Raw genomic sequence first — 27745 nt, forward strand, 5'->3', positions numbered from 1 at the left:
TAAAGAGATTGAAAGATGTACTAAATACAGGTAGCTAGAAAGTTCTGGTACAAGGAAAGAAAATGTCAAAGCATAAGGGACATACAACAAACTGAAAACCATGTATATGCTTGGAGCACAGGGCATGTGTGTGGAGCATAAGGAAGTTGGAGCATTCCACAGACACAGATCAAATCATGAAGGCCTTATTATACAAGCTAAGGTGTATACATGAAGCACTATAGACTATTTTGAAAAATGAAATATCAAAAATGATGCAGATTCAATACGCCAAATTTGCATTATTGTGTTCATTCTAAACGTTTTCTCTCCAGGAACACAGATTTTCTTCTCTCAGAAATACCATCCGTATTTCCAGGTGCCCAGGTGACAGAGCTCTGAGAAATCACTAATCTCTAAGCACTCTTTGTCAGATATTTTGAAATGTAAACAAACATCGAAACCTTGAGCAAGGAAAGGCATTAGTAACCACGATACAACACTATCTTAACAGAACTTCTGCCAAAATGGCAGTCTTTTTTATTTTTATTTTTGAGACAAGTCTCACTCTGTCGCCTAGGCTGGAGTACAATGGGATGATCTCGGCTCACTGCAACATCTGCCTCCTGGGTTCAAGCAATTCTGCTGCCTCAGCCTCCCTAGTAGCTGGGATTACAGGTGTGTACCACCACGCCAGCTAACTTTTTTGTATTTTTAGTAGAGATGGGGTTTCACCATGTTGGCCAGGCTGGTCTCGAACTCCTGACCTCAAATGATCTGCCTGCCTCAGCCTCCCAAAGTGCTGGGATTACAGGGGTTAGCCAACACGCCTGGCCTAAAAATGCAGTCTTAATCTAATAATGCAGGAACACCTGAAGAAGCCACAAGGGCAAACAGTCAAATTCCTAACTCAGAATTCTCTCTTTTTTAAGACAGAGTCTCACTACATTGCCCAGGACAGTCAAACTTCTAGGCTGAAAAGACCCTTCCATCTTGAGATCAGAATTCTTAATGACATCACTCATTTACTTTGTGTATTTTTGACAAAAATTACATATAACATGATGTACAACATAATATATGTATATATTGAAGTGAAATGACCACACATCCTGGTTGGCCTGGGACAGTTTGATTATGCTGGTTATCTGAGCAAAAATACCAATAGTGATCCCTTTCACTCTGAAAATAATCCAGCTGGACCATCAATCATATGGCCATCCTACATAGAGAAGATCTGAATATGTTCACCCAACAAAGAATCAGTATTCAGTTATTAGGCTTAATATTTAGTCTGGAAGGATAAAGCACCAGCAGTTTCAGACACTAGCCACAGGTATTTTGACATGGTCATTTATTGGAACACCTGAAACCATCCTACTACTGACCCAGCTGCCAAACACGCCTTCACATATACGAATAAGAATACTTTTGGCGTTAACTGACCTGAACATAAATCATAATATTTTGTTGATAAATATTTACCTGAGGTTCTTGATTCAACTATAGAAGCAGCAACAACCCAATCAGTAACAATTAATTAGATAAGATGAAGTAGTTTTATGAAATCCTTAGGAAATACAGCAGTTATTTGAAAAGTAACTTACTTTACAGCATTTGGATCCAAACTAGCATATAAGTAATATAAGCATTTCATTCTCTCTTCTGTTTCCAGGTTGTGGGGGACAAGATACTGAGCAAAGATTTTCTCTACCAACAGTCTAGGAAATAACAACAACAAAAACCTAAGTGACACAATTATTCTATTTTTAAGAAGCAATTTTTTTTTTTTTTTTTTTTGAGACAGGGTTCTTGTCGTGTCACCCAGGCTGGAGTACAGTGGTGCGACCTCGGCTCACTGCAACCTCTGCCTCGCAGGTTCAAGCAATTCTCCCACCTCAGCCTCTCCAGTAGCTAGGACTACAGGCATGTGCCACCATGCCCGGCTAATTTTTACATTTTTTGTAGAGACAAGGTGTCCCTATGTTGCTAAGGCTAATCTGGAACTCCTGAGCTCAGGCAATCCACCTGCCTTAGCGTCCCAAAGTGCTGGGATTATGGGCATGAGGCACCGCACCCAGCCAACATTTTAAGTTTTAACCATCTTGTGCCAAGATATCATATCAAGATAATAGCTCTGTGTGCACATACAATGAAAGGTATCAGTTTATAATGACTTCCTTCCTTGGAAAACATTCAGTACAGTTTAACTTCAGAGACATGGCTACTATCCGTGGCTTTATAATTTGTCAGTACGAAACATTTGTTCTAGAAGGTTTAAATGTTATTCCTAAATACAGGGTGCTAGGCTGTTCCACCTACTCTTCAGCAGTCTAGAACAACAGCAAATTCATTAATGTAACATATAAAGCTATGATCCACAGTAGAGCTAATTCTCAAGAAACTCCTTAATTTCCTCTGATTACAGTTCAGCCCATTTCCCATGTTGTCACATAGTTAAAAACAGGGTCCCCCCTGCTTCATATTACTTCCAGAAAATGTAGTTTTTCCTGTGTATATCTGATCATTCTTCTCTCCATAATCTAAATTCCTTACCAATACTGGAATATCCTTCTTGCTAGTGCATATTGCTTGTATCTTCTTGCTTTTATTGTTTAACATCACTGGATTAAAAATATACAAGGTCTCTTAATTAACAAATGAAATATATATCCAGTGATGCCAAAGAAGTTAGCTTAATTAAACAAAACAAAAGAAACTATGCTGCACAAACCAAGTATCATCTGTATGATCCAATACAGAATTACAAGTAATATTCAGAAAATGAAAACAACTTAGTAATTCCTCTATTGGTAGTGGTGTAAAAAGGAAAGTAACTAGTAGTTAATTCAATAGTACTCTCTTGCCACACACTGGGCTAGGATGCTTTACATTCTTTATTTTATTTAATCTACATGATAATCCTATAGGAAAGGCATTATTTTTCCTTTTTATATAAAATTGAAGTGCACAAGAAGTTAATGAACCTCTGTAAGAATACACATCTAATAAAGGGCAGAGTGAACATTTGGTCTCTTAACTCCAAAGTCCATGCCTATTTCACTATTAAAAGGCTACCTTATAATCACGGAGAGAGTCTTGTTTAAACACTGTATATAAAAATACGTAAAAAGTTATCTCTAAACTTAGAAATAAATGACTAATCAAGTTGAATGAACTTAATTTTATTTATGAAGTAAATACATAAAAATAAGAAATTACTAAAATATTAGATATTTTTAAAGTAAAAAGTAGTTTTATACTCAATTATTCTACCAACATATTAAACTCACTTGTCATCAATGCTGTTCTGATAATAAATATGCAAAAGTTTGTCCTTTATCCAGCTGACTTTCTCTGCAGCTTCCTTTCCTGCTTCACCATGAAGACAATATTTCTTATAAAGCTGAGCCAGACCCATCATAGCTTCTTTTCTTACTCGCCACTAAAAAGCATAAAATTTATTAGATGAGAAAGATAACAAAACTCTGTACTAATTTCCAAAGATTGCCTTGGGTTCATTAGGTTGTACAATCTTATGTGTGCCTTTATAAACTGGCACATTATTTCTCTTCATAAAAGGCTTTACAAACAATTTTGAATCTGTTCCTATTTAGAAATTTTCTAATGCAAATATTGCTAATGATCTACTTTTTTCTTTTTAAAGAAATTGGGTTTCGTTACGTTGCCTAGGTTTGTCTCAAATTCCTGGGCTAAATAATCCTCCTGCCTTAGCATCCCGAGTAGCTAGAACTACAGGCTAGTGATTTTTTATTTCCCTTGAAAACCAGTAATAATCTTACGGGAGATTTCATTTGATTCTATTGAAAGAAAATTCACCAAGTTTTAGAGGTGATTATAATTTTCCTTGCAAACAAAACCCCTATTATCTGGAATGTTTTAATTGCCAGTTACATCCCTTTAGATGTTAACTTCGGATAAGAACAAAGTTCACTATCAAGAATTCTGGGCCAGGCACGGTGGCTCACGCCTGTAATCCCAGCACTGTGGAAGGCCAAGGCAGGTGGATCGCTTGAGCTCAGGACTTGGGGAACTGACTACCCAGTGAATCTAAAATCCTAGTAAATCTAAAATTGTAGTGAATCTAGGAGTTGAGTTGGCTGACTACCCAGTCACTCTAAAAATACGCTCACAAGCTGACAAAACCTGCCCACTCACACAGAGCTTCCAATCAGCTGTGCAGGGATTCAGTTAAAAATCTGACCAAGGGTGGGCATGGTGGCTCACACCTGTAATTCTAGCACTTTGGGAGGCTGAGGCGGGCGGATCACCTGAGGTCAGGAGTTCACGACCAGCCTGGTCAACATGGTGAAACCCAGTCTCTCCTAAAAACACTAAAATTAGCTGGGCACGGTGGCACACACCTGTAATTCCAGCTACTTGGGAGGCTGAGGCAGGAAAATCACTTCAGCCTGAGAGGAAGAGGTTGCAGTGAGCCAATATTATACCACTGCACTCAAGCATGGGCGACACAGTGAGACTCTGTCTCAACAAAAAAACAAAAAACAAAAAACTGACCAAATATTCAAGGATCATCAGACCTTTGAGGAACGCTTTCAACAGTAAACGAGAGGGACTAAAACAAACAGGCCAGAAGAGGAAAACAGGACTCAGCAGAAACAGAGATAATACAGGCAGTAGAAGACACTTTCAAATATTCTCAGGGAGATAAGATTTTATACCATAAAATAAGACTCAATTCCTCTGAGGAAGAAAGGAAGGAAGGTAGGGAGAGAGGCAGGGAGAAAAGGAGGGAAGAAAGCAAGGAAGAAGAAAAGGAAGGAAAGGAGGGAAGAAAAAAAGGAAAAGAGGCAGGGAGAAAGGAAGTTAGAAAAATTAACAATTCAACCTGAGGAAAATGATTTAAAAAATAAAAAGAAAAGAAAAAAAAAGGAAAAATTAGATAATGAGAGGTGCTTTTGGAAATTAAAAATGGAGATGAAGTAAAACAACAAAGATAAGAAAATCAAACTATCAGTCCAAGAATTTCAACATCAAATTAAAGAGTTCCCAAAAGAGAGAACAGGCTAACGCCTGTAATCCCAACACTTTGGGAGGTGGAGGTAGAAACAGGTACAGATCCCTTGAGCCCAGAAGTTCGAGACCAGCTTGGGCAACATGGTGAAACCCCGTCTCTACAAAAAATACAAAAATTAACCAAGAGTAGTGGCGCACACCTGTAGTGCCAGCTCCTTGGGAGACTGAGGTGGGAGGATCACTTGAGCCTGGGAAGAGGAGGGTGCAGTGAGCTGAGATTATACTACTGCACTCAAGCCAGGGCAACAAAGTGAGACCCTGTCTCAAAAAAAAAAAAAAAAAAAAAAAAAAAAAAAAAAAGGACGTTAGTGATCACCGTAAGTGAACGCCCTTACCTTGCAAGCCTAAAAGGCAAACGATTTAGCTAGTTAGCAGAAGACTCTTTGGGACTTTTAGAGGTTGGGAAGGTTTAATAGGGTAGGAAAGAAAGGCTGTGAAAGAAGAGACAGGAAAGGAGACCATAAAAACTCAGAATGAGGATCATCATAAGCTGTAAGAAAAATAGTAGTAAAAAAATGTATCTGTGTATTAAAAGAAGAAGAGGAGGAGGAAGAGTAGGAGGAGGAAAAGGAGGAGGATGAGGAAGATGAGGAAGAGGAAGAAGAGGAGGAGGAGGAAAAGGAAGAGGAAGCAGAAGCAGCAGCAGAAGCAGCTGAGTGTGGTGGTGGGTGTCTGCAGTACCAGCTATTCAGGAGAATGAAGCAAGAGGATCACTTGAATCCAAGAGTTCAAGTTCAGCCTGGGTAACATAGCAACACGTCACCTCTAAAAAAGAGAGGTGGGTGGGAGTATGTTATCTTTGGTGTATTTAAGTCAATACTTTCTTATAAATGTTTTGTATCATTTTCTCATTTTTTAGGCCACTTATTAGATGGAATAAAATTTTGTCCCTATATAACAGATTAGCAAAAGCATTTTGACATTTCTTACATGAAATGAAAAAAAAAACACGAGCAATAAAATCTTAAGATGAAATCCTGTTCCCAAATTTCTAGAGACAAAATAATTTTTTTTTTCCAGAAAGGCTATAAAGGTCATCTAACTTATTAAACCAAAATCTGGGTCAGAAAATATCCAGTAGGTGTTACTGTTACCGCATCGTACAGTTTCAGTTAGGAAGATTCATTTATTCAACTTTCTGAAACTATGAAAAAACTGTAATAGTAGTGAAACTTTTTTAAAAGGGGGAAGGGAGGAATGTCAAATAACCACTAGGGGGAGAGTAATTTCATTTAAATTAAAGCCAAGGGAAAAAAAATCTTCAAAGTTAGAATTACTAACACTGTTGAACAAGTTAAAAAGTATCCACCTTTTTTTAAACATCTGGCTCCTATGACAACTTTAAAAGTAAAAACTTAAATAATACCTCTTTCTATATTTTAAAACCAAAACCAATTATTTTTCTACCCTGAAACTACAATAGTCATTTGCAGAGGAAAGTAATTTTTAACTACACCTCAAATAAAATAATAGTATGTTGCAAGGCAATCATGAAACATGTTAGAAAAGTTAGGCCTAATCAGCCTGCCTTACAGGTATGTCTCTTGTTTACACATGACCCTATTCGTTAGTTGTATTCTCAGCACTACTTATCCTTTTCCTTATCAATCCATGTTTTCTTTTTTTTTTTTTGAGATGGAGACTCGTTCTGTTGCACAGGCTGGAGTGCAGTGCCTCAATCTCGGCTCACCGCAAGCTCCGCCTCCCGGGTTCACACCATTCTCCTGCCTCATTCTCCTGCCTCAGCTGGGACTACAGACGCCCGCCACCACGCCTGGCTAATTTTTTGCATTTTTAGTAGAGACGGGATTTCACCGTGTTAGCCAGGATGGTCTCGATCTCCTGACCTCATGATCCACCCGCTTTGGCCTCCCAAAGTGCTGGGATTACAGGCGTGAGCCACCGCGCCCAGCAATCCATATTTTCAACTGCATCAAATGGAGAAAATCACAGGAAAAATAACTAAACATGTAACCATCACTATCGTCCTTAGCTTGGTACATCAATATGTAAACGTCACTTTCTTAGGAAGTGATATTCTTTAGTTCAATGAATGACAGACACAGCTAAATTATACAAGAAAGTCATATGTGAAAACGTTAACTATAAGAATATATGATCAATTGTTATTCTTTCGAAACTCATCATGTAAATAAAAAGGTAAAATTTTGATTAACTTAGTGGTTCTCTTATAAAGGTATGCTAGAAAAGAAACCCATGCTTAAGATCTCAAAAAGTATAGAATCTCATGTATGTACTCATAAGGATAATTAAAAGATATGCAGGAAACATACAAATTAGGAGCTCTTTATCATTGTTATTTGATTTTCACACAGAAAGACATTAAATGTAACAGAAAATGGTACCCAATTGTATTTAGCAATTTAAACAGTAAATTACAGAAGAATAAAATGCCTCAGATTTTACCCGTTTATCCAGTGTTCTTTCCCTTACAAAGCCAAGCAGCTGATCATTTACTAGGGCCAGGTCCCTCTTGGCAGCTGTTATTATAGTAACAATGACATCATGACGAATAGCTTCTTCTGGATCATGTGATCTAACCTTTAAATATTCTGTAATAAGAGAAAAAAACTTAGGCTAAATGTTAGCTGTGTAATTTGTCATGATTTGGAATGGCAAAAAAAGAACAGAAATACGTTAAGTTTTTGTCCATACTAAAGCAATGTTTATAAAATATGAAATGAAATTAAATCATGTTATTTTTACAGCAGCAGTACTCTACTGTAATCACAAAACTGCACTTAAAACTCCAAAGCTGGCCAGGTGTAGTGGCCCACAACTGTAATACCAGCACTTAGGGAGGCTGAGGCAGGCAGGTCACACAAGCTCAAGAGTTCATACCAGCTTATGCAACATGGCAAAACCCCATCTATATGAAAATTACCAAATAAAAAAAACTCATTAGCCAGAAGTGTAGTGGCCTGGCCCTGCAGTGCCAGCTACTTGGGGGGTTAAGGAGGGAGGATCACTTGAGCCCAGTGGTCAAGGCTGCAGTGAGCCAATATCGAGCCACTGCACTCCAGCCTGCATAACAGAGTGAGGCCCTGTTAAATAAAATAAAATAAAATACTTTATAGTTACTTCTTTTTTTTTTTTTTTTTGAAACAGTCTTACTCTGTCACCCAGGCTGGAGTGCAATAGAGTGATCTCGGTGCACTGCAACCTCTGCTGCCCAGGTTCAAGCAATTTTCGTACCTCAGCCTCCGAGTAGCTTAGATTACAGGTATCTGCCACCATGCCTGGCTAATTTTTGTATTTTTAGTAGAGATGGGGTTTCACCATGTTGGCCAGGCTGGTCTTGACCTCCTGGCCTCAAGTGATATACCTGCCTTGGCCTCCCAATGTGCAGGGGATTACACCCGTGAGTCACCACGCCTATAGTTACATTTTAATAATGCATTTTCATCAGTTATCCTGGAAAAGTCAATTCACAATGCAGTATCTGATCTATGTCAGTTTGAATTTCAGTTACAAATTAAAAGGCTTAAAAGAAAAACAGTGAAAATGCTTATGGCAATTTAACTGATAGGTATATACCTGCAAATTACACAATATAAAATCCAGACTATTTTATAATCTCTTTAAAAATTCTTAATTTATAATACAAACTAAATCTAAACAAAAAAATGTTGTTTCCCCTGTGCTTTTTGGTAAATAACAGCCTGTTGATAAAACCACTTATGCGCTGCTACCAAACAGGTAGATTTAAATGCTCTAGATTCAAAAGAATGAAAAATTCTAGTCTAGTGCAGAAGATAATCGTGTTCCCACTTATTATTAAATGCCACTATATTTAATTAAATAGACTTAATGATTTCTACCCAAATCCAATGTCTTAAGAAATACGCTACTTCCTTAAATTATGATTTTCAAAAAATCTCAAAGGATTAAAATATGAAGATTTTAAGCTGGGCATTGTAGCACCTGCCTGTAATACTCGGGATGCCAAAGTGAGAGGTCACCTGAGCCCAGGACTGAAAGCCTTTCTTTTAAACAAACAAATAAATAAAAAGATTTTAAGTGTAATTTTATTACATGAACATGAAATCATTTCCTAGTGTACAACAAATGAAAACCCGAGACCATACTAGAGTAAAAATCTAGCTGGAAAGTGAAGTTAGGTCACAAGCTGTATCTACAAAACAGTTTTATGATTATGCTAATATCTCTAATAAACCAGCTAACTTACCTGTGAGATCCTTCGCTAAATCTGGGTGATTCATTAAACAATGACTGGCAAATTTCACACTTTCTAATCTCACAGGAACATGAATGTCATTAAATCTACATAGAAAAAGATTGCTAAACATTAATTGTAAGGCAAAAAAATTATTCTCAAATCAGGCATATCTAACATGAAAATGCTTATACACAACAATAGTTACTGATTAGATAATTTGTTATGGGCTAAGGTACTCTGGAGGAAGAATATAAAGTACACTACAAGGTGAAACGACACAATTTCACAAAAACATTTTCACAAACAGAATTTCTTTACCATGCTAAAACTAACAAAAAACAGTATAAACAAACACATCCCTCAAACCAAACTATACACTTTATGGAGTTATAATTTGAGAGCTTAATATTATGCTACAAAGTAAAAATATTCAAAACACACAAAATCTTCTTGAAGAATAAGTTTATAGGAGATTCCAGGCACGGTGGCTGACACCTGTAATCACAGCACTTTGGGAGGCAGAGACAGGTAGATTGCTCGTGCCCACGAGTTTAAGACCAGCCTCGCAAACATGGCAAAACCCTGTCTCTATAAATATACAAAAATTAGGCAGGCATGGTGGCATGCCCCTGTAGTCCCAGCTACTACTCAGAAAGCTGAGGTGGGTGGACTGCTTGCACTCACGAGTTCAAGATCAGCCTTGAAAACATAGCAAAGCCCTGTCTCTACAAAAAAACACAAAAATTAGCTGGGCGTCGAGGCACTCCCCTGTAGTCTCAGCTACTCGGGAGGGTGAGGTAGAAGGACTGCTTGAGCCTGGGAGGTCGAGGCTGCAGTGAGCCATAATTGTGCCACTGCACTCCAACCTGGGTAACAGACCCTGTCTCAAAACAAAACAAGACAAAAGGTTTATATGAGACAAACACTGGGGAACCTGAGGTAGAGAGCAAACCATATATAAGGGGCAGATCTGGAAGTTCAAAGATGAGTGCAGAAAATGTGTTACTAGCCCAGGCGTGGTGGCGGGTGCCTGTAATCTCAGCTACTCGGGAGGCCAAGGCAGGAGAATTGCTTGAACCCAGGAGGCAGAGGTTGCGGTGAACAGAGATCACGTCACTGCACTCCAGCCTGGGCGACAAAGGGAGACTCCATCTCAAAAAAAAAAAAAAAATGTGTGTTGCACTGCCTGACGTCAGTTTCTTTTGGCCAGCACCACCTTGTATTACAATGCTCTTTTAAAGGTCTAGTATGTGTACGAATTCAATTAACACGCAACACAATATGTAGACTCAAAAATGCACATGTTAAGGATAAGGTAAGGAACTCTCAAATTTAAAATAGATTATTAGGCAACTTTTAAAATATGCTGATTAATGATAAATAATGTGATCTGAAATAGCTGGAAATATTTTTATTTTTGAAATGATCTCATGAAATAACCAAGTAAAAGAAAGTTGTTTAATAAATGTCTTAATGTCTATGGCCTCCTACTTTCTTACCCAGATATAATTTTCATGTCTTAATAAAATCTTGCATTTAGGATTTATAATTCTCTAGCTGGCAGAGAAAAATTATACATTATTAATGATCAAGTAATTACAAAGTATCAAAACACTTAATTATGGAAAATATGTAAGTTATAATTATGGAAAATAATACTGCAGACTATGAATTGTTTCTATGGATCAGAGACACCACTACAGTTAGCAGTGAGTGTAAAATAATCAGTGTCAGAAACCTACTATGGGTGATTTCATTTTCATAAGAAACCCAAGTAAAAATGAAGCCTTGCATTTTTGCTTAAATTATTTACAAAAAATATTTGATGTCCATCCTGGGATAGGGAATTCCTTCCCCCACAACTTCGAAAGTGCAGTTGCTTCATTCCCACCATTCAAAATTCTGATGGAGTCACATTTAGCTATTCAAATATTTAGCATTTACTCCTATAAGGCCTTCAAAATGGCATGTTCTGGGCAAGTAACTGCTATGATAGCATTATGGCCTTGTCAGAGATTTCTCAGAACCTAGGATTAGTATGAGAACTATTGTGGTGAATTTACATCAAGAAAAATTCTGGCACCAATTTCTGAATCAGTTGAACTAAATAATGGGGAATCTCAAACATCTCCAGAATATTAATAGTAAATATCTACTTTCCAATCAGCTTTAAAAGCAAAACAGGTAAATGGAACGCAAGGAGGAATGTAATGAATTTCATAAATTTGTCAACACTACTACCAAGCCAAATAGAATTCAGTCATTCTAAGCTCTTGAGAAGAAACATTAAAAACTATCTGAGTTAAGGGCAATAATATTTTCCATTTAAAAATTATACAATTATACCAAATTAGTTAAAAAACAGCATACAGTGTGTTCAGATAAGTTACAGACCCAAAAGGCAAGCACTAGTAAATGAAAAAGTTGGTAGGCTGACAAATGGCACAGGTTCTTAAATTCGGATCAGTATGTATTCAGCTTCATGATTTAAAAATCTTAAGACTTAGAATATACTGCAATGCTGTCTATGTATTCTAATTTTCTTTTTTTTTGGAGATGGAGTCTCACTCTGTCACTCAGGCTGGAATGCAGTGGCTCCATCTCAACTCACTGCAACCTCCGCCTCCTGGGTTCAAGGATTCTCCCACCTCAGCCTCTTGACTAGTTGTGGTTACAGGCGCCGGCCACCACCCCCAGTTAATTTTTGTATTTTTAGTAGAGACATCAAGTTGGTCAGGCTGGTTTCCTGAACTCCTGACTTCAAGTGATTTGCCCACCTCAGCCTCCCAAAATGCTGGGATTATAGGTATGAGCCACCAGGCCTGGCCATGACATTATTTTAACAAGAAGTTAAAAAGTATTACACAGATAAAATACTAAGCTTTCTCCATAAAAAATTTTTCCTACAATTTATTCCATAAGAAGGATGGCAACACAGATGACAATGAAACCAACATCTATCAAAGAAAGTTCTGATATGTATAGTTTTAATCAGGTGGACTGCACCCTACTGACTATTTTCCAAAATATAAACATCAGAATTATATGTTCTCTTACCGTCCAAGAAAACATTGCCAAAGAGGACGATTCTGTGTTGCCAAATCGGAATCTTTGGAGCCAAACAATTTAGCTAGAAGTCGAACAACAGCTAATCGCTCTTCTCCATCATTGCTCTAAGAAGGGAAAACAGAAAGTGAAGCTTGAGCTTTATTCATCAGATTACAGAAAATATCTTGAAACATTCTCAAGAAGATACAATTTCATATTTCTGCTTATAACTGTGAGAAGTTTAAAATATCATATGTCCTCATTTACTATGCAGAAATTGATTTGATTTCATGTTAGATCATCTGGGTTTTTGCTCTTATTTCACACCTTCTCAACTGCTAATTTATGTCTACTTCACTGATTAATTGCATTCTATACACTGGTTATGGACATTGTAAATACAGACATATAATTCACTTCTAACATTACGAACCCTATAAAAACGTCTATGAAGGACAAAGCTACAGTTACCACCCTAATAAGCTTACTTTATAGGAAATCTGCAATTTACATTCCAACATAAATACACATCAATTCAAGTTTTGATATACAAAGATTTTTTTTTTTGAGGAGTCTTGCTCTGTCTCCCAAGCTAGAGTGCAGTGGCGCGATCTCAGCTCACCGCAACCTCTGCCTCCCAGATTCAAGAGATTCTCCTGCCTCAGCCTCCTGAATAGCTGGGATTACAGGCGTCCACCACTGCCCCCGGCTAATTTTCACATTTTTAGTAGAGATGGGATTTCACCATCTTGGCCAGGCTGGTCTCAAACTCCTGAACTTGTGACCCACCCGCCTCAGCCTCCCAAAGTGCTGGGATTATGGGAATGAACCACCGCGCCTGGCCGATATACAAAGTTTTAATGAAGAATCCCCTACTGACTGGTGAATACGATACTACAGAATTTCATGATTCGTGGAAACTCATTTTAATAGCAGCCCAAGAATCAAAAAGACGATCTGAAGGTCAACTTAAATACTATAAAAAACAAAACTTCATTGTTTTCTAGTAAGAGTCTCTTATTTTCTTATCCTGAAACAGTATATGCGATAAAAATTCTGTTTCAGTTTCAGTGGTGATGCCATGCTTTAATGTAAAATAAGTTATTCTGAAACCATATGTTGTGTGAAACTTTTCAAAAATCATATTCGCTAGGAAAATAAACACAACATCTAAAAGCAACTGCTAATTTTTTTTTTTAGGTGTTCACATACAATATGTGGCTAAAGCAATACCAGATATCCAATAAACAAAATATTTTTGGCAAAAGAGAAGTAAAAATAGAAAAATAAAGACCACAGGATAAAATATTTTCCTTATGAATGTTTTAACGCTCAAGAACAGGGGTTTTGTGGGTAAAACAGGCACACTTAACCAATGTAAAAATGAAAATTACATCAAGTATTAACTATTTTAATTATAAATGACAAAAATGATTTTTTTAAAAAAAGAGGTAGAGTCTTGTTCTGTTGCCCAGGCTAGAGTACACTGGCATGATCATGGCTCACTGCAGCCTTGAACTCCTGGGCTCAAGTGATCCTCCCACCTTGGCCTCCTGAGTAGCTGGACATACAGGTGTGCATCACCACACCTGGCTAATTTATTTTTCTATAGAGACAGAATCTTACCACGTTGACAAGGTTGGTCTTGAACTCCTAGCCTCAGGCAAGCCTCCCATCTCAGCCTCCCATAATGCTGGGATTATATGGACATGAGGTACCACACCTGGCCTGATTTTCTTTCTCTTTTTTTTTGTGAGACAAGGTCTGGGTCTGGCTCTATCACCCAGGCTGGAGTACAGTGGAGCAACCTCAGTCCACTATAACCTCCACCTTCCAGGCTCAAGCTATCCTCCCACCTCAGCCTCCTGAGTAGCTGGGACTATGGGTGTGTGCCATTATCCTTGGCTAATTTCTGTATTTTTTGTAGAGATGGGTGTCACCATGTTGGTCAAGCTGGTCTCAGACTCCTGGGCTCAAGAGATCTGCCTGCCTCCACCTCCCAAAGTGCTGGGATTACACAGGTATGAGCTACGGCACTTGGCCCAGCCTGATTTTCTTTGACAAAATTTTTCTCAAGCAAGGTGACAATAATGCAGAGTAGCACAACCTTCTAATAAGTTCAGTTTACTAGCCAATATGATTTATTTCTTAAAGAAAAAGTAATCTGTCCCTTAAATATGAAATAATATATGGAAATTTTATTCTAATAGCAAGTAACTATTTTAGTAGATCGGTGATTATTTCAAATGAGGTGACATTTAACATCTATTAACCATAGAAGTAAAACTAACTGAAAACTTGCCCCTCTGCTATTTGTAAAAGTCAAAATACATTCCTTGACCAGACTCAGTGGCTCATGCCTTCTCAGTAATCTGAGGCCAAGACAGGAGAATTGCATTAGGCCAGGAGTTTGAGACCAGCTGGGCAACATATTGAGAACCCCTCTCAACCAAAAAAAAAAATATATATATATATATATAACCAGGAATGGTGAGGTATACCTATAGTCCCAGCTCCTCAAGAGACTGAGACAAGAGGATCACTTGAGCCCAAGACTTCAAGGCAGTATTAAACTTTTACAAATATCAAAGGAGCAAGAATTACAAATTACTTGCTCAGTTGTCTATAAAAAATAGATATACTATTTTTAGGACAGTCAAATTTCTGTCCTTAATCTGTACCATGAAAAGGTCATAAAATTGTAAGCAATACCATATTAGGATTCCATTTAAAATCTTTGGATGTTCTAAAACATATCTACCTAATAATGGATACCATTTAATACCAACATGTACTATACATTTCTAAGATAGGCCGGGAGTGGTGGCTCAAGCCTGTAATCCCAGCACTTTGGGAGGCCGAGGCGAACGGATCACGAAGTCAGGAGATCGAGACCATCCTGGCTAACATGGTGAAACCCCGTCTCTATTAAAAATACAAAAAAAAAGAAATTAGCTGGGCGCGGTGGCGGGCACCTGTAGTCCCAGCTGCTCTGGAGACTGAGGCGGGAGAATGGCGTGAACCTGGGAAGCGGAGCTTGCAGTGAGCCGAGATCACGCCGCTGTACTACAGCCTGGGCAACAGAGCGAGACTCCATCTCAAAAAAAAAAAAAAATTCTAAGATAATACCATTTTTCCTATCTATTGCTTGTGTCACTGTGATTATCAGGAGATATTTAATAATTAGAAGTATTATAATTCTGTGGCCCGGCATGGTGACTCATGCCTGTAATCCCAGCACTTTGGGCAGCCAAGGTGGGCAGATAACAAGGTCAAGAGATTGAGACCAGCCTGGCCAACATGACAAATCCCCGTCTCTACTAAAAATATAAAAATTATATGGGTATGGTGGTGTGCGCCTATAGTCCCAGCTACTCGGGAGGCTGAGGCAGAAGAATCGCTTGAATCCAGGAGGCGAAGGTTGCAGTGGGCCGAGATTGCGCCACTGCACTTCAGCCTGAGCAACAACAGCAAAACTCCATCCAAAAAAAACAAAGAAAAAGATAAATTGAAGTCATACTTTATTCTTCTGCAGTTACCGAAAAATTATGCGGTATACATTTTTCCTGGAAAGTTTAAAGGGCAAGAAAATTGGTCAATTTTACATTGTACTTGCTCTAGAAATAAGAAAAACATGAAAAACAAAATAGAAAAGAAAATTGGTCAATCTTACCTTTAGTTTGAATTCAAGCTGTGGCATGACGGATAATAATAAATGAGGATCTATAGCAAAAAGTTCCTGAATCAGATCAAATACATGTTCTGACAAATCACTTACTGATGATCTTCCCAGCACTAGGACTTGATTGAAAAACTGTAAGAGATATTAAAAACAAAAATAAAACATCCAGTTCACTTAAAAACATGGATACATTTTTATAAACATTTTTATAAACTATATAATTAGGTTTTACACATACAATTGAAGGAGGTGATACAAATACATGTGTGATTACTAATATACAACAGGACAATCATCTAAACAGCGGAAGAAATAATTTCCTAATAATATCAAATCATGAATGTTACAAGGAGAAAAGCAAAAACCAAAATTGGTTTGTTGGGTATATTTCAAATAAGGACTTTTCTAGGAATCTTTGTTTTCATTAAAACAATTTAGACCGTTTGTGTAGTTCATTACAAAGGATTTTAGAAAAATTTCCTTGTAGCAGAGAAATATTACAAAGTCTCAATCTTTGATTTTTTTTTTTCTTTTTTTGAGATGGAGTCTGGCTGTGTTGCTCAGGCTGGAACACAGTGGCGTGATCTCGGCTCACTGCAACTTCCACCTCTGAGATTCAAGCAATTTTCCTGCTTCAGCCCCAGGAACCCGCCACCACGGCCAGCTAATTTTTGTATTTTTAGTAGAGACAAGGATTCCCCATGTTGGCCAGGCTGGTCTCAAACTCCATACCTCAGGTGATCCACAAGCCTTGGCCTCCCAAAGTACTGGGATTACAGGTGTGAGCCACTGCGCCTGGCCTCAACCTTTGACTTTTTAAAAAATCAAAGGTATAGCAGCACACACCTATAATCCCAGTACTTTGGGGAAGCCAAGGCATGACAATCTTGAGCCCAGGAGTTGGAGACCAGCCTGGGCAACACAGTGAGACCCTTGGCTCTACAAAAATTAAAAAATTATCTGGGCATGGTGGTGCATGCCTGTAGCCCCAGCTACTCAGGAGGCCATGGCAGGTGGGATCATTTAAGCCCTAAGAAGTCGAGGTTGCAGTGAGTTGTGATCACATCACTGTACTCCTCCTGCATGGGGGACAGAACGAGACCCTGTTTCAAAAAAAAAAAAAATCAGAATAATGTTTCCATGAGTTTAGTAATAAAGAGTATTTAAAGGGGAAGGATTTTTTGTTGTTGTTGGGTTGGTTCTTTTAATACTCAGAGAAAGTCAAATATGTTTCGGCTTGCATGACAAAAAGAACAAAAAGTTGGTAATACAAAAGCTAACTGATTTTTTTTTTAAAATGCTAGATGGAAATAAAGAGTATACAAGGCCAAGAGCACAGATTAAAAGATACCAGCATTGCACACCATGACCGCCACAAATGCAGAATAATTCAATTTTTAAAATGTCTCAGGGGGCAATTGTACGCAACTGAAACAAGCATACATTTCTGTAGTAACATAATTTGAAAAGCAGTATAAATTAAGAGTTAGAAAATGCTCATTATTGGCCAGGCACAGTGGCTCACACCTGTAATCACAGTACTTTGGGAGGCCGAGGCAGGCAGATTACCTGAGGTCAGGAGTTCAAGACCAGCCTGGCCAACATGGTGAAACCCCATCTCTACTAAAAATATAAAAATTAGCAGGGTGTGGTGGCACACGCCTGCAGTCCAGCCACTCAGAAGGCTGAAGCAGGAGAATCACTTGAGCCTGGGAGGCAGAGGTTGCAGTGAGCTGAAACTGCACCACTGCACTCCAGCCTGGTCAACAAGGTGAGACTCCATCTCCAAAAAAAAAAGAAAAAAAAATCATTCCCATTGCATAAGAATAATACCAAAAAATTCATATTTACTATGCAGACGTTGAAAATAATGAAGAAGACAGTTTTATCAAAATATATGCATACACACACACAAAAAAGCATAGAATACTACTTCTGAAAGGATATAAGAAAACCTATTGGGGATGGTTATTTCTGAGAATTGAGAAATGTATTCAAGGCTGAAGACAGACACTTCTTTAGTACCATTATTGTTTAATCTGTTTAAATATTAATTTAGCAATCCAAGCAATACTAATAGGATAACATTTAAATTAAAAGCCTCTTTGTATTTTTATCCATGGAAAATAATTCAACAACACATAAATGTTAAGATTCACAAAGATGATTAGGAAAGGAAAGAAACACTGAAAAGACCTAAATCTATGACAATAAGGAAATACATATCAAGAAACATTTACAGTCATTCTTATATATTTAAAAAGAATGTCAAAATATGTAAATACAAGTAAGACAATAAAAATTTTACATAAAGTAGCTGGGTGCAGTGGCTCACATCTGTAATCTCAGCACTTTGGGAGGCTCAGGAGGGTAGATCACAGGGTCATGAGATCGAGACCACCCTGGCTAACACGGTGAAACCTTGTCTCTACTAAAAATACAAAAAATTAGCCGAGCATGGTGGCGAGAGCCTGTAGTCCCAGCTACTCGGGAGGCTGAGGCAGGAGAATGGCGTAAACTCGGGAGGTGGAGCTTGCAATGAGCCAAGATTGCACAACTGTACTCCGGCCTCGGGGACAGAGAAAGACTCCGTCTCAAAAAAAAAAAAATTTTTTTTTCATAAACTATGTGGGAAAATAGTTATAAATATGAGCAAATGTACAATGGAATTAGTTGTTATAAGGTAGTGAAATTGCAAACTTTTTTTTCCTAATTATTAACTTTTTTAGTAAAAACAAAAAAACCCAGAACAAATTCCTCAGTACAGTTTTTTTAAACTATTACTATATAGCAACTATCACAATCTTTCATTACTCAAAGTATTTAAATGTTTGCCAAAAACAACAGCCAAAACAACCAATTTTCTAACTAAATCTCTGTAATCTTTTAAAAAAAAAAAAAAAAAGGAAGAAACATTTGAGGACTTCAGAAGAATGACCCAAAAGACACAAAGAAGAAAATATATAAAGAGAGACACAGAGACCCAAGGATAAAGATGTAGAGAAAAAATGAAAGAGATCAGCACACCTGGGAGACAATGAAATAAATATAAATACAAATGCAGATAAGGGGATGGGAGTTGCAGACAACTTTTCTTATAGTAACATCCACCCTTTAAAAACAACATCATGAAGCTTATGCTGCATTTCTCTAACCTTGGTCACATTTGGACATAAGTTCTTCTACATTTATAAGCTAAATAAACTTCTATGTAAGAGGTTCTAATAAATTAGTACAAAGGATTAAGAATTACAAAATATAGAATGAACACAGAAAGAAATACATACATTAGCAATGCATGCCTCAATAGTCTGGACTGTTCTTTTCAATAGCACTTTTGCAAGGTCAAAGGACTGTTTATTTAAGTTCTGAAAAATAATAAAAACATGGAAAGTTACAAATGAATTTGTTAATTTATGAGATAGCAACACTAGAATACTGTAGTCTTCAAATCTGTAATAAAATACGAATTTTTCTTCACTAAAATACGAAGCAAAAATAAAAATAACTGAATTCTCTTCAAGGTTTTGCAAATATCCTCTAGTCAAGTGGTCTTAAATGCAGACGTCGCAAATCAAACTCATTTATTAATCAAAAACTAAAATGGATTAGTTAGCAAAAGCACAACCCTATATTAAGTTTTACTAAACTCAAAATAGACCTAATGCTTTTTGGTTTTTATGTGTTAACCAATGTAAACTGACAACTACACCCATGTATCTTAAACACATACACTCCCCAATCTAACACAACATGCTCAATTATTTCATTGTTTAATCAATGCTTGCTCTGGAGAAGAGTAGACCTGGTAAGTGTTTCAAATAAACAGAGTTACTGATCAATTATATTTTTGAAATGCTGAATAATATGCTTCCGCTTAAAGAGTCCCAATGTACTCAAATAAATTAAAGGATCTGAGAAGGACCTTAGAAAATATATATTTAATTTTTTTTAAATGCCTGAAAAGGGAATTCTTGTTTTGAATAACATCGAGTAACACCGCTATATCTTGAAGTTCTGGACCAAACAGATTCATTCACCACCATCTCACACCTCTTCCAAAATGAGGCTAGGAAACCCTACACTCTAGGCCAGGGGTCGGCAAACTTTTTCTATGAAGGGCCACATGGTAAATATTTTAGGTTTTGTGGGTCATACAAATCACTGCTACAACTACACAACTCTGCTGTTGTAGCATGAAAGCAGATATAAACAAAACGAAAATGAATGAACATGGCTGTGTTCCAATAAAATCTTACTTACACAAATAAGCAATGGTCCAAATTTGACTAACAAGCCATAGCTTCTTGACCCCTGCTCTACACTTTTATTTCACTGGCAAAGGACAAAATTTGCTTAAAATTAAGTTAACATTTCTATTTATTAAAAGAAGTCTATTTCCTACTACTAATAAAAATTCTCTCAAGCCCAGTGTGGTTGCTCATGCCTGTTATCTCAGCACTTTGGGAGGCTAAGGCGGGAGATCGCTTGAGCCCAGGAGTTTGAGATAAGCCTGGGAAACATTGCGAAATCCCGTTTCTACAAAGAAAACTTAAAAAAAAAAAGTCAGGTATGGTGGCACATGCCTGTATTGCCAGCTACTTGGGAGGCTGAGGTAGGAGGATCACTTGAGCACAAGAGACAGAGGCTGCAATGAGGCAAGATTGTGCCGCTGCACTCCAGCCTAGGTGACAGAGTGAGACCCCTTCCCAAAAACATACCACCAACCTACTTACTTAGCATATAAAAACCAAATATACTGTCTTAATCTGCCAAAATATATTCTCCTTTGCCACAGTCTCAGAATTTTATAAACTACATTTGAATAAAATGTAAATAATATTTAGACTCAATAATTTAAAATTAATTATATCTTTCTGTGAATGAGTACATATTTTTCCTCTAATGTCTGATAACAGGTTATTGAACCATTAGAAGAAAAGAGCAGGAGGGCAAATATCAACACTGGGGTAGGCTTGAGTAGAGCCCAGTGGTGGAGCCTGAGGGCAGCCAAGTCCTTCAGATTCTTAGGAGGATCTGGTAGAGATAAATAGAAAAAGGAAATGGGGAAGAATGATACACCTCTGAATCATCCTTTTCTTCTTAACATTAACCATACAGCTTCTGCCCAAATCTTTTTCTGAGAGTACCTAAGAAAAAGGTACGATACGGATTCTGAAAAGAAATCCAAACTCCTATGTGTCACATCTATGTTAATAAGGAGGAAATACATTTCTTTTCCAAACACAATTAACCAAAAAGACAACACCCCTAACCCCTTACAATTCTCAGATTATTTGTGTGAATACGAAACATTTTCAGTTCCGTATTCAATTTCTTGAATGAAACTCTTACATGATATGTTAATCAATATATTTTGTAAAAATAATAGCCACAAGACTAACATATGTTAACCTATTTTATTTGAGGTGGAGAATGGTCATGGGAACAATTACATGGGATTGCAAATGGCCTGAAAACAATTGTTCATTCTTATGTGTAGCATGACTGTTAAATATTAACCTTTAATATCTTCATACTTTACAGACCTTATGTGCAGGAATGAGGTTAATAAGAATGGAGTCCAATAACTCTTGAGTAACTCCATCACCTTCCATGATGATAGAACTCATCAAATCTAGCATGTGCATTTGTACCTTCTTATTGTGGCTATTGCTATAAAAAAAAAAAAAAAAAGAGTAAGTAGGAGGAAGAGGAAAAGAATAAGAGAATTCAAGCTTCCAATAGGAAATTAAACTTCCTAGTTTAAAACAACAATCTCACATGTAAAGGATTTTCACTTGAGGGACAGTGCCAATAACGGCAGAGAAATTTGGGGGGCTCTATTTTCTTTCTCCTTTTGTTGACTATTACAACAGCTGTAAGGTATTGTTGTATTTTATAAAAACAAACACAAACCTAATTTCTAATAAACTATGTTTTCCTCAATTCACATTTTTTTAAAAAAGAAAAAGGCCAGGCACAGTGGCTCGCGCCTGTAATCCCAGCACTTTGGGAGGCCGAGGCGAGTGGATCACCTGACATCAGGAGTTTGAGACCAGCCTGGCCAACATGGTGAAATCTTGTCTTTACAAAAATACAAAAATTAGTGGGGCGTGGTGGCGGGCGCCTGGAATTCCAGCTACTGGGGAGGCTAAGGTGGAAGAATCACTTGAAACTGGGAGGCAGAGTTTGCAGTGAGCAGAGATCATGCCACTGCACTCCAGCCTGGGCGACAGAGTGAGACTCCGTATCAAAAAAAAAAAAGAAAGAAAGAAAAGAAAAGGAAAAGGAAAAAAAAGACCTTTAAAATAAATTAAGTCTCTATACAACTAGGATTCCAAGAGTAAATTAAATTCTGCCTAATAAAAATGTCAATTTTAGCCTGGGCAATGTGGCGAAACCCTGTCTCTACAAAAAAATTAAAAATTGGCCAGGCGTGGTGGTGTGTCCCTATAGCCCCAGCTACTCAGAAGGCTGATATGGGAGGATCACTTGAGCCCAGGAGGTCGAGACATCAGCAAGCCATGATCATGCCACTGCACTCCAGCCTGGGTGACAGACCAAGACCCTGTCTCAAAACACACACACACACACACACACACACACGTCCACTTCAAAGAAAGGACACTTCTGCTTACATGCCCCAGATTTTTAAAGGTGATAAAATTTTAAGGAAACAAACAAAAAGTATGATAATAAAGGCAGCCATTTTTTTCAACTCCCACACCTTAGGTCTTAATCAATTCCTCAAATTAAGATAAAAACCTATTTAAATACCCCCAAATGCATAAGCCAACATAAGCAATTATTGATGTATCCTTGCCACTAGAAGTTTTAATTCACCAATACTGAAAATCAAAAGTTTCATCTAAAATGCTTTCAATACCTAGAAGGTTTTTCTGAAAATGTCATCCTAGTATCTCTCAAAGAATTTCAGACAGACAAATGAAAAATCAATAAAGTATAAACTATAAGGCCAAGAATCAGTTTCAAGTGCTTCCACAGTGAGGCCTGCCCTTTCTTGCTACTTTTGAACCTAGTCAGCATATGAAGAGGCCTGGGCTGACCTCCTGAATGGGTGAGACATGTGACCCAGTTCTATCACTTCAGCCCACCTCAGCCAACAGCCAGGTATCGGCCAGATATCCTGCCAACTGACTACAAACACAGGTGCAAATCCAACCCAAATAAAATCAACTGCCAAGCAGAATCACGAGCTAAATAAAATGGTGGCTGTCTTAAACCATCAAGTTTTAGGTTACTTTGTAATGCAGCAAAAGCTAACAAACACAAAGGTAAGGTTTATATGTTCTATCATTTACTTTAAAGGCTTACTGCTAGTCAAATGCCACAGGAAGTTTTTTCTCATGCTGTCTTTCTACAAGCTTCTATCCTATGCCAAGCTGGAGTGATCCTTTCCTGTTTGTTTCAGGATCATGTCTAATCCTACCATTCCATCTAAGGAAAAAGAAAATACAATACAGTATTCATAAAAATCTCCAGAAAACTCTGGAAATGTGCTGTTCAATATGCAAGCCATTTGCCACATATGGCTGGTGAACATGTGAAACATGACGAGGGCCACATGTTGGAATGAAAATACTTTTGGATACAGTGGAATATATAAAATATATTATCAAAATGAATTTCACTTGTTTTTATTTTCTATTAATGTGACTACTAGAAAACTTATGTGAGATATGTTTATATATAATGTAATGCTCTAGAACACATCTCATAGCAGTACTTGATTTACTATACAAAAAACAAACCAGGCTGGGCATAGGAGCTCACACCTGTAAACCCAGCACTTTGGGAGGCTGAGGTGGGTGGATCACTTGAGGTCAAAAGTTTGAGACCAGCCTGGCCAACAGGGCGAAACTCTGTCTCTACTAAAAATACAAAAATTAGCCGGGTGTGGTGGCACACACCTGTAGTCCCAGCTACTCAGGAGGCTGAGGCAGGAGGATTGCTTGAACCCGGGAGGTGGAAGTTGCAGTGAGCCAAGATGGAACCACTGCACTCCAGCATGGGTGACACAGAGCAAAACACTGTCTCAAAAAAACAAAACAAAACAACCCACACAGAAGAAAACAACAACAACAACAAAAAACCCACACACACAAAAAACAAACCAAACAAAAACAAAAAAACTCACAAACCAAAAAACATGGGCTAAAATCAGAATTTGAGCCTCGTGTTCAGCAACTGGTCCTTGGGCAAGCCACTACACTTCCTGGTTCTGGATTAGTTTCCCTACTTCTATAAAGAGAAGGCCAATTTAGGCAATGTTTAAGACTTTTTTTCTAGGTCTAGAATATGAAGTTGTCAAAGTTAGTGAGCTTAAAGACTGAGCTATTATGTCTCCCAGCACTAATGGTACATACAATATGCATAATTTCTACCTCATAACTTAATACTTCATTGTATTAATGTAAGGTTTCAGAGGATTTGCTTTACAACCATATGTGGTTGCCTCTATTAGATACTAAGTTCCTTCAAAACAAGAGCACCACTTTATACTTCTCTACTGGTCCACAGCCTCCAGGACAGACTGGGGCACTGAAGGGCCAACCAGTAAACTGATAGCATAATTTAAAATGGTAGTAGGTGGTCAAAGGCAGTGTTCGGACAACAGAATTTTTACTTTCCCCTTCATGTTAAGTTTTCTAAGAAAAACAATTCCTTATAACTCTGAAATATCTTAGTGTAGATGTAGAGTATATAACATCTGAATATATAAATCAAGAAAAAGAGACAAGCAGAAATGCTTGAAAAATAACTTACTTGATCACTGAGAAGAGAGTCCTAAAAAGCTGAATAAAAATTTCATTGCAATCTTCCAATTCAAAGCAGATGTTATATGATTTAACCCAAGCTAAATTCTTAAATAAATAAAAATAATTATTGAATTATACATATATAAACAGAATAGTTATATAATAAAAATTCAGTAAAAATTTTTAGTTAGAAACATATTAAAGTCTATAAAGACTCAACATATTAAATTTTAAGTGTTAAATTAATCACATATTCTGACTTGAAAAAGATATATACCTGATGGCATCAATTTTCTCAAACTGAAAAATACTCAATATTTTTAAGTTGGTAGATATATTTACACACAAAATTTAAGAAGCAGTTAAAAAATCTGTTTCTAGAATAGAAAATAATAAAAATAGAAAGATACAAACAAAAGGCATAGCTTCAAATAATCTACAGTTTTTCCATCAGAATATACTTTATCTCTTCAAGATAGGAAGAAAAATAAAATAATATTTTCCTTATGAAATGTAAAAGACATTATAGGCTTTGAACAAAACAAAAAGACTCATTTTACATTACAAAGTTAACATGAAGAATTTTCTATCATGTGAAATAATGTAACAGTTATTAAATAAAGTTTTTGGTTTTTTACCTCTAATAAATAAAAGTATCTATTAAACTGTGGACTCTTCGTATCCTCCAAACCTTTTAACTGTCTGGTAATAAACAAAAATATGTCCTGTTAAAAAAAATAAAACATATTAGACACAAATACTTTTCTTTCACAACACACTAATAGTATGTAAATTTATTATTTGTGTACAAACTACAATAAAGGAAAATTCTCCTTTAGATGAATGTCTTGGGATTGGCCTAGTCTATTATTCAAAATGATTCAAAAGATCCAATCAAATAAAATTATACTCTCTAGAAGCAAAAATACACCACAAATCTTAAGGCTTTCTCTTTCAGAGAGGACCACGGGCTCTGTATCTCATTATATTTTCTTCTACTATCGTGCTTTCACTTCACTATCTCCACCTTGCATAGTGGCAAAAACTATCTTCATTTTAAGGAGTTGGATATGAGTATTTCCATTACTATTTCCTGCAAGTAAACAGTAATTTTTAGCCAATGTTTTGAAGTTGATGTATGACTACGAAGTTGAGTGCGTAAAAAGGCAAAAGACTAGTCCAATGGTACTATGTTTCATGATAGTCTTTCATTTCTTAATAAGCTTTCTTTAGAAGTTTTAACTCACAGTAGTATCAATATAATACAAAATAATTTTAGGACTATTTTTAAAGAAAGCAGCCTACAGGATTAAAATTTGCCAAGAATAAAATTATTCAAAATACCAAATCTCCTCAAGAGATCAATATGAGTTCCACAAACACTTGAACAAAGGCAGAATGACCAAGATGAGCTATAGTTTTGCATGCTGAATAACTTATAGTGGAAAACAGTCATATGAATATGTAAATTCTGGTATGCTATTATTTTTAAAAAGTATCATTAATCTGCTATTTATCCCTGGAACATAGCCATCTGGGCTTTTGTGATGTATTAACCCGAAAATTGGATTTGAGCACACAGGGACTAGTTCTGAACTACACCTTTCTATGCTTCAAATCAAACAACCAACTAACCCAGTTATTTGTGGAAATACTAACTGAATGAATAATTTTGCAACTTATGATATATTCTTAAGATGAAGAGACTAATATGAAACCTATGTTCATAAAGGTAAAATATAAAAATAAAAGTATACCTTCTGAACAGCGGTGAATGAAAAATATAATAAAATGAAAAAGACTGTATTTACCTTAAGTTTATCATGGGAAGTATATGGAGCTTCCGGGGCATAGATACGAAAGATATCAGCCAAACAACATGCTACAAGGAGACGCACATCTTTATTGGGGTTCCTGAGGAAGAATTCAGATGCAAGATGCAAGGCTAGTGGGAGATACTGCTGTTTTTCATCTTCTGAGTCCTGATCCATATCCATAAAAGTTTTCACTACCATCTGTAAAAATGTACAAAAACACAAAAAAATCAACTCCTGGCATTTAGAAATCAGTGGAAGATGTAATTTTTTTAAAAAAAAGTCATTTCCATTAGCAATCAGTGGCCACCAGACAATTCAGTCAACTTTGTATAAATCTTCATTTAAGAATTTCAGAAAAGATCACAAGCATGAAACAGCTAGTCTAAAAAACCCATAAACAAGTATCAACTTCTTAGACACATTATCTGAACTAGCACCTCATTTATGAAGAACTTAAGCCTCTTATTACTCATTTTAAATCTAGCCCAGGTAGTCCCTGGCCCCACGTGGACAATAATATTCATTTGATATTTGGCAACATCATTGACTATGTTTCTTTTATAGTTTATGATTAAAGGTGCATTGTTTAGGCTCCTTAAAATTGCTGTTTCATTGCATGCTTTAATGACTTTTACATTTCACAATAAAAAGTCATTTTCCAGGCTGGACAACATGGCAAGACTCTGTCTCTACAAAAAATACAAAAATTAGCTGGGTATGGTAGCATGTGTCTGTAGTCCCAGCTGCATGGGAGGCTGAGATGGGAGAATCCCTTGAGCTCAGGAGGCGGAGATTGCAGTGCCCCAAGATCATACCACTGCACTCCAGACCAGGTGACAGAGACACTGTCTTTAAAAAAAAAAAAAAAGGCATTTTAGAATAATTTTAATGCAGTTGTATTTCTAATTAAAATATTTAAGTATAATTAACCTGTTGTTATTTATGGTTATAAATTTAACCAACACACACCTTGGAATCATTATAAAATGCAAAGAATCATGAAAAAAATAAAAGAAAAATCCATAATTTATCAACTCCAGAAACTACTATTCACATTTTTGTGTACTTTATGCTGGCCTGTTTTCTCTGTAATTATGCAAATAACCATAATTCTTTATGTACCAAATCACAATAATTTCCCCAGACCTTAAAAATTATTCTCTAATTATAAATCATA

The 27745-nt window shown here is 36.8% G+C and overlaps 1 protein-coding gene across 1 annotated transcript in view; it reads right to left on the reverse strand.

The window, feature by feature from the left end:
• The window catches only part of PDS5A (PDS5 cohesin associated factor A), a 159814-nt gene that overhangs the window by 80024 nt on the left and 52045 nt on the right, over positions 1 to 27745 (reverse strand). The window contains exons 2-12 of the mRNA XM_011983585.1: positions 26563 to 26766; positions 25390 to 25476; positions 24759 to 24856; positions 21518 to 21644; positions 19256 to 19336; positions 15960 to 16100; positions 12296 to 12411; positions 9248 to 9342; positions 7465 to 7610; positions 3273 to 3424; positions 1587 to 1700 (exon numbers count right to left, since the gene is read on the reverse strand). Coding sequence (XP_011838975.1) covers positions 1587 to 1700; positions 3273 to 3424; positions 7465 to 7610; positions 9248 to 9342; positions 12296 to 12411; positions 15960 to 16100; positions 19256 to 19336; positions 21518 to 21644; positions 24759 to 24856; positions 25390 to 25476; positions 26563 to 26766 — 1361 coding nt within the window. The remainder of the gene's footprint in view (positions 1 to 1586; positions 1701 to 3272; positions 3425 to 7464; positions 7611 to 9247; positions 9343 to 12295; positions 12412 to 15959; positions 16101 to 19255; positions 19337 to 21517; positions 21645 to 24758; positions 24857 to 25389; positions 25477 to 26562; positions 26767 to 27745) is intronic.

This window comes from Mandrillus leucophaeus, unplaced genomic scaffold (assembly GCF_000951045.1).
Source record: "Mandrillus leucophaeus isolate KB7577 unplaced genomic scaffold, Mleu.le_1.0 Scaffold251, whole genome shotgun sequence".
NCBI lineage: Eukaryota > Metazoa > Chordata > Mammalia > Primates > Cercopithecidae > Mandrillus > Mandrillus leucophaeus.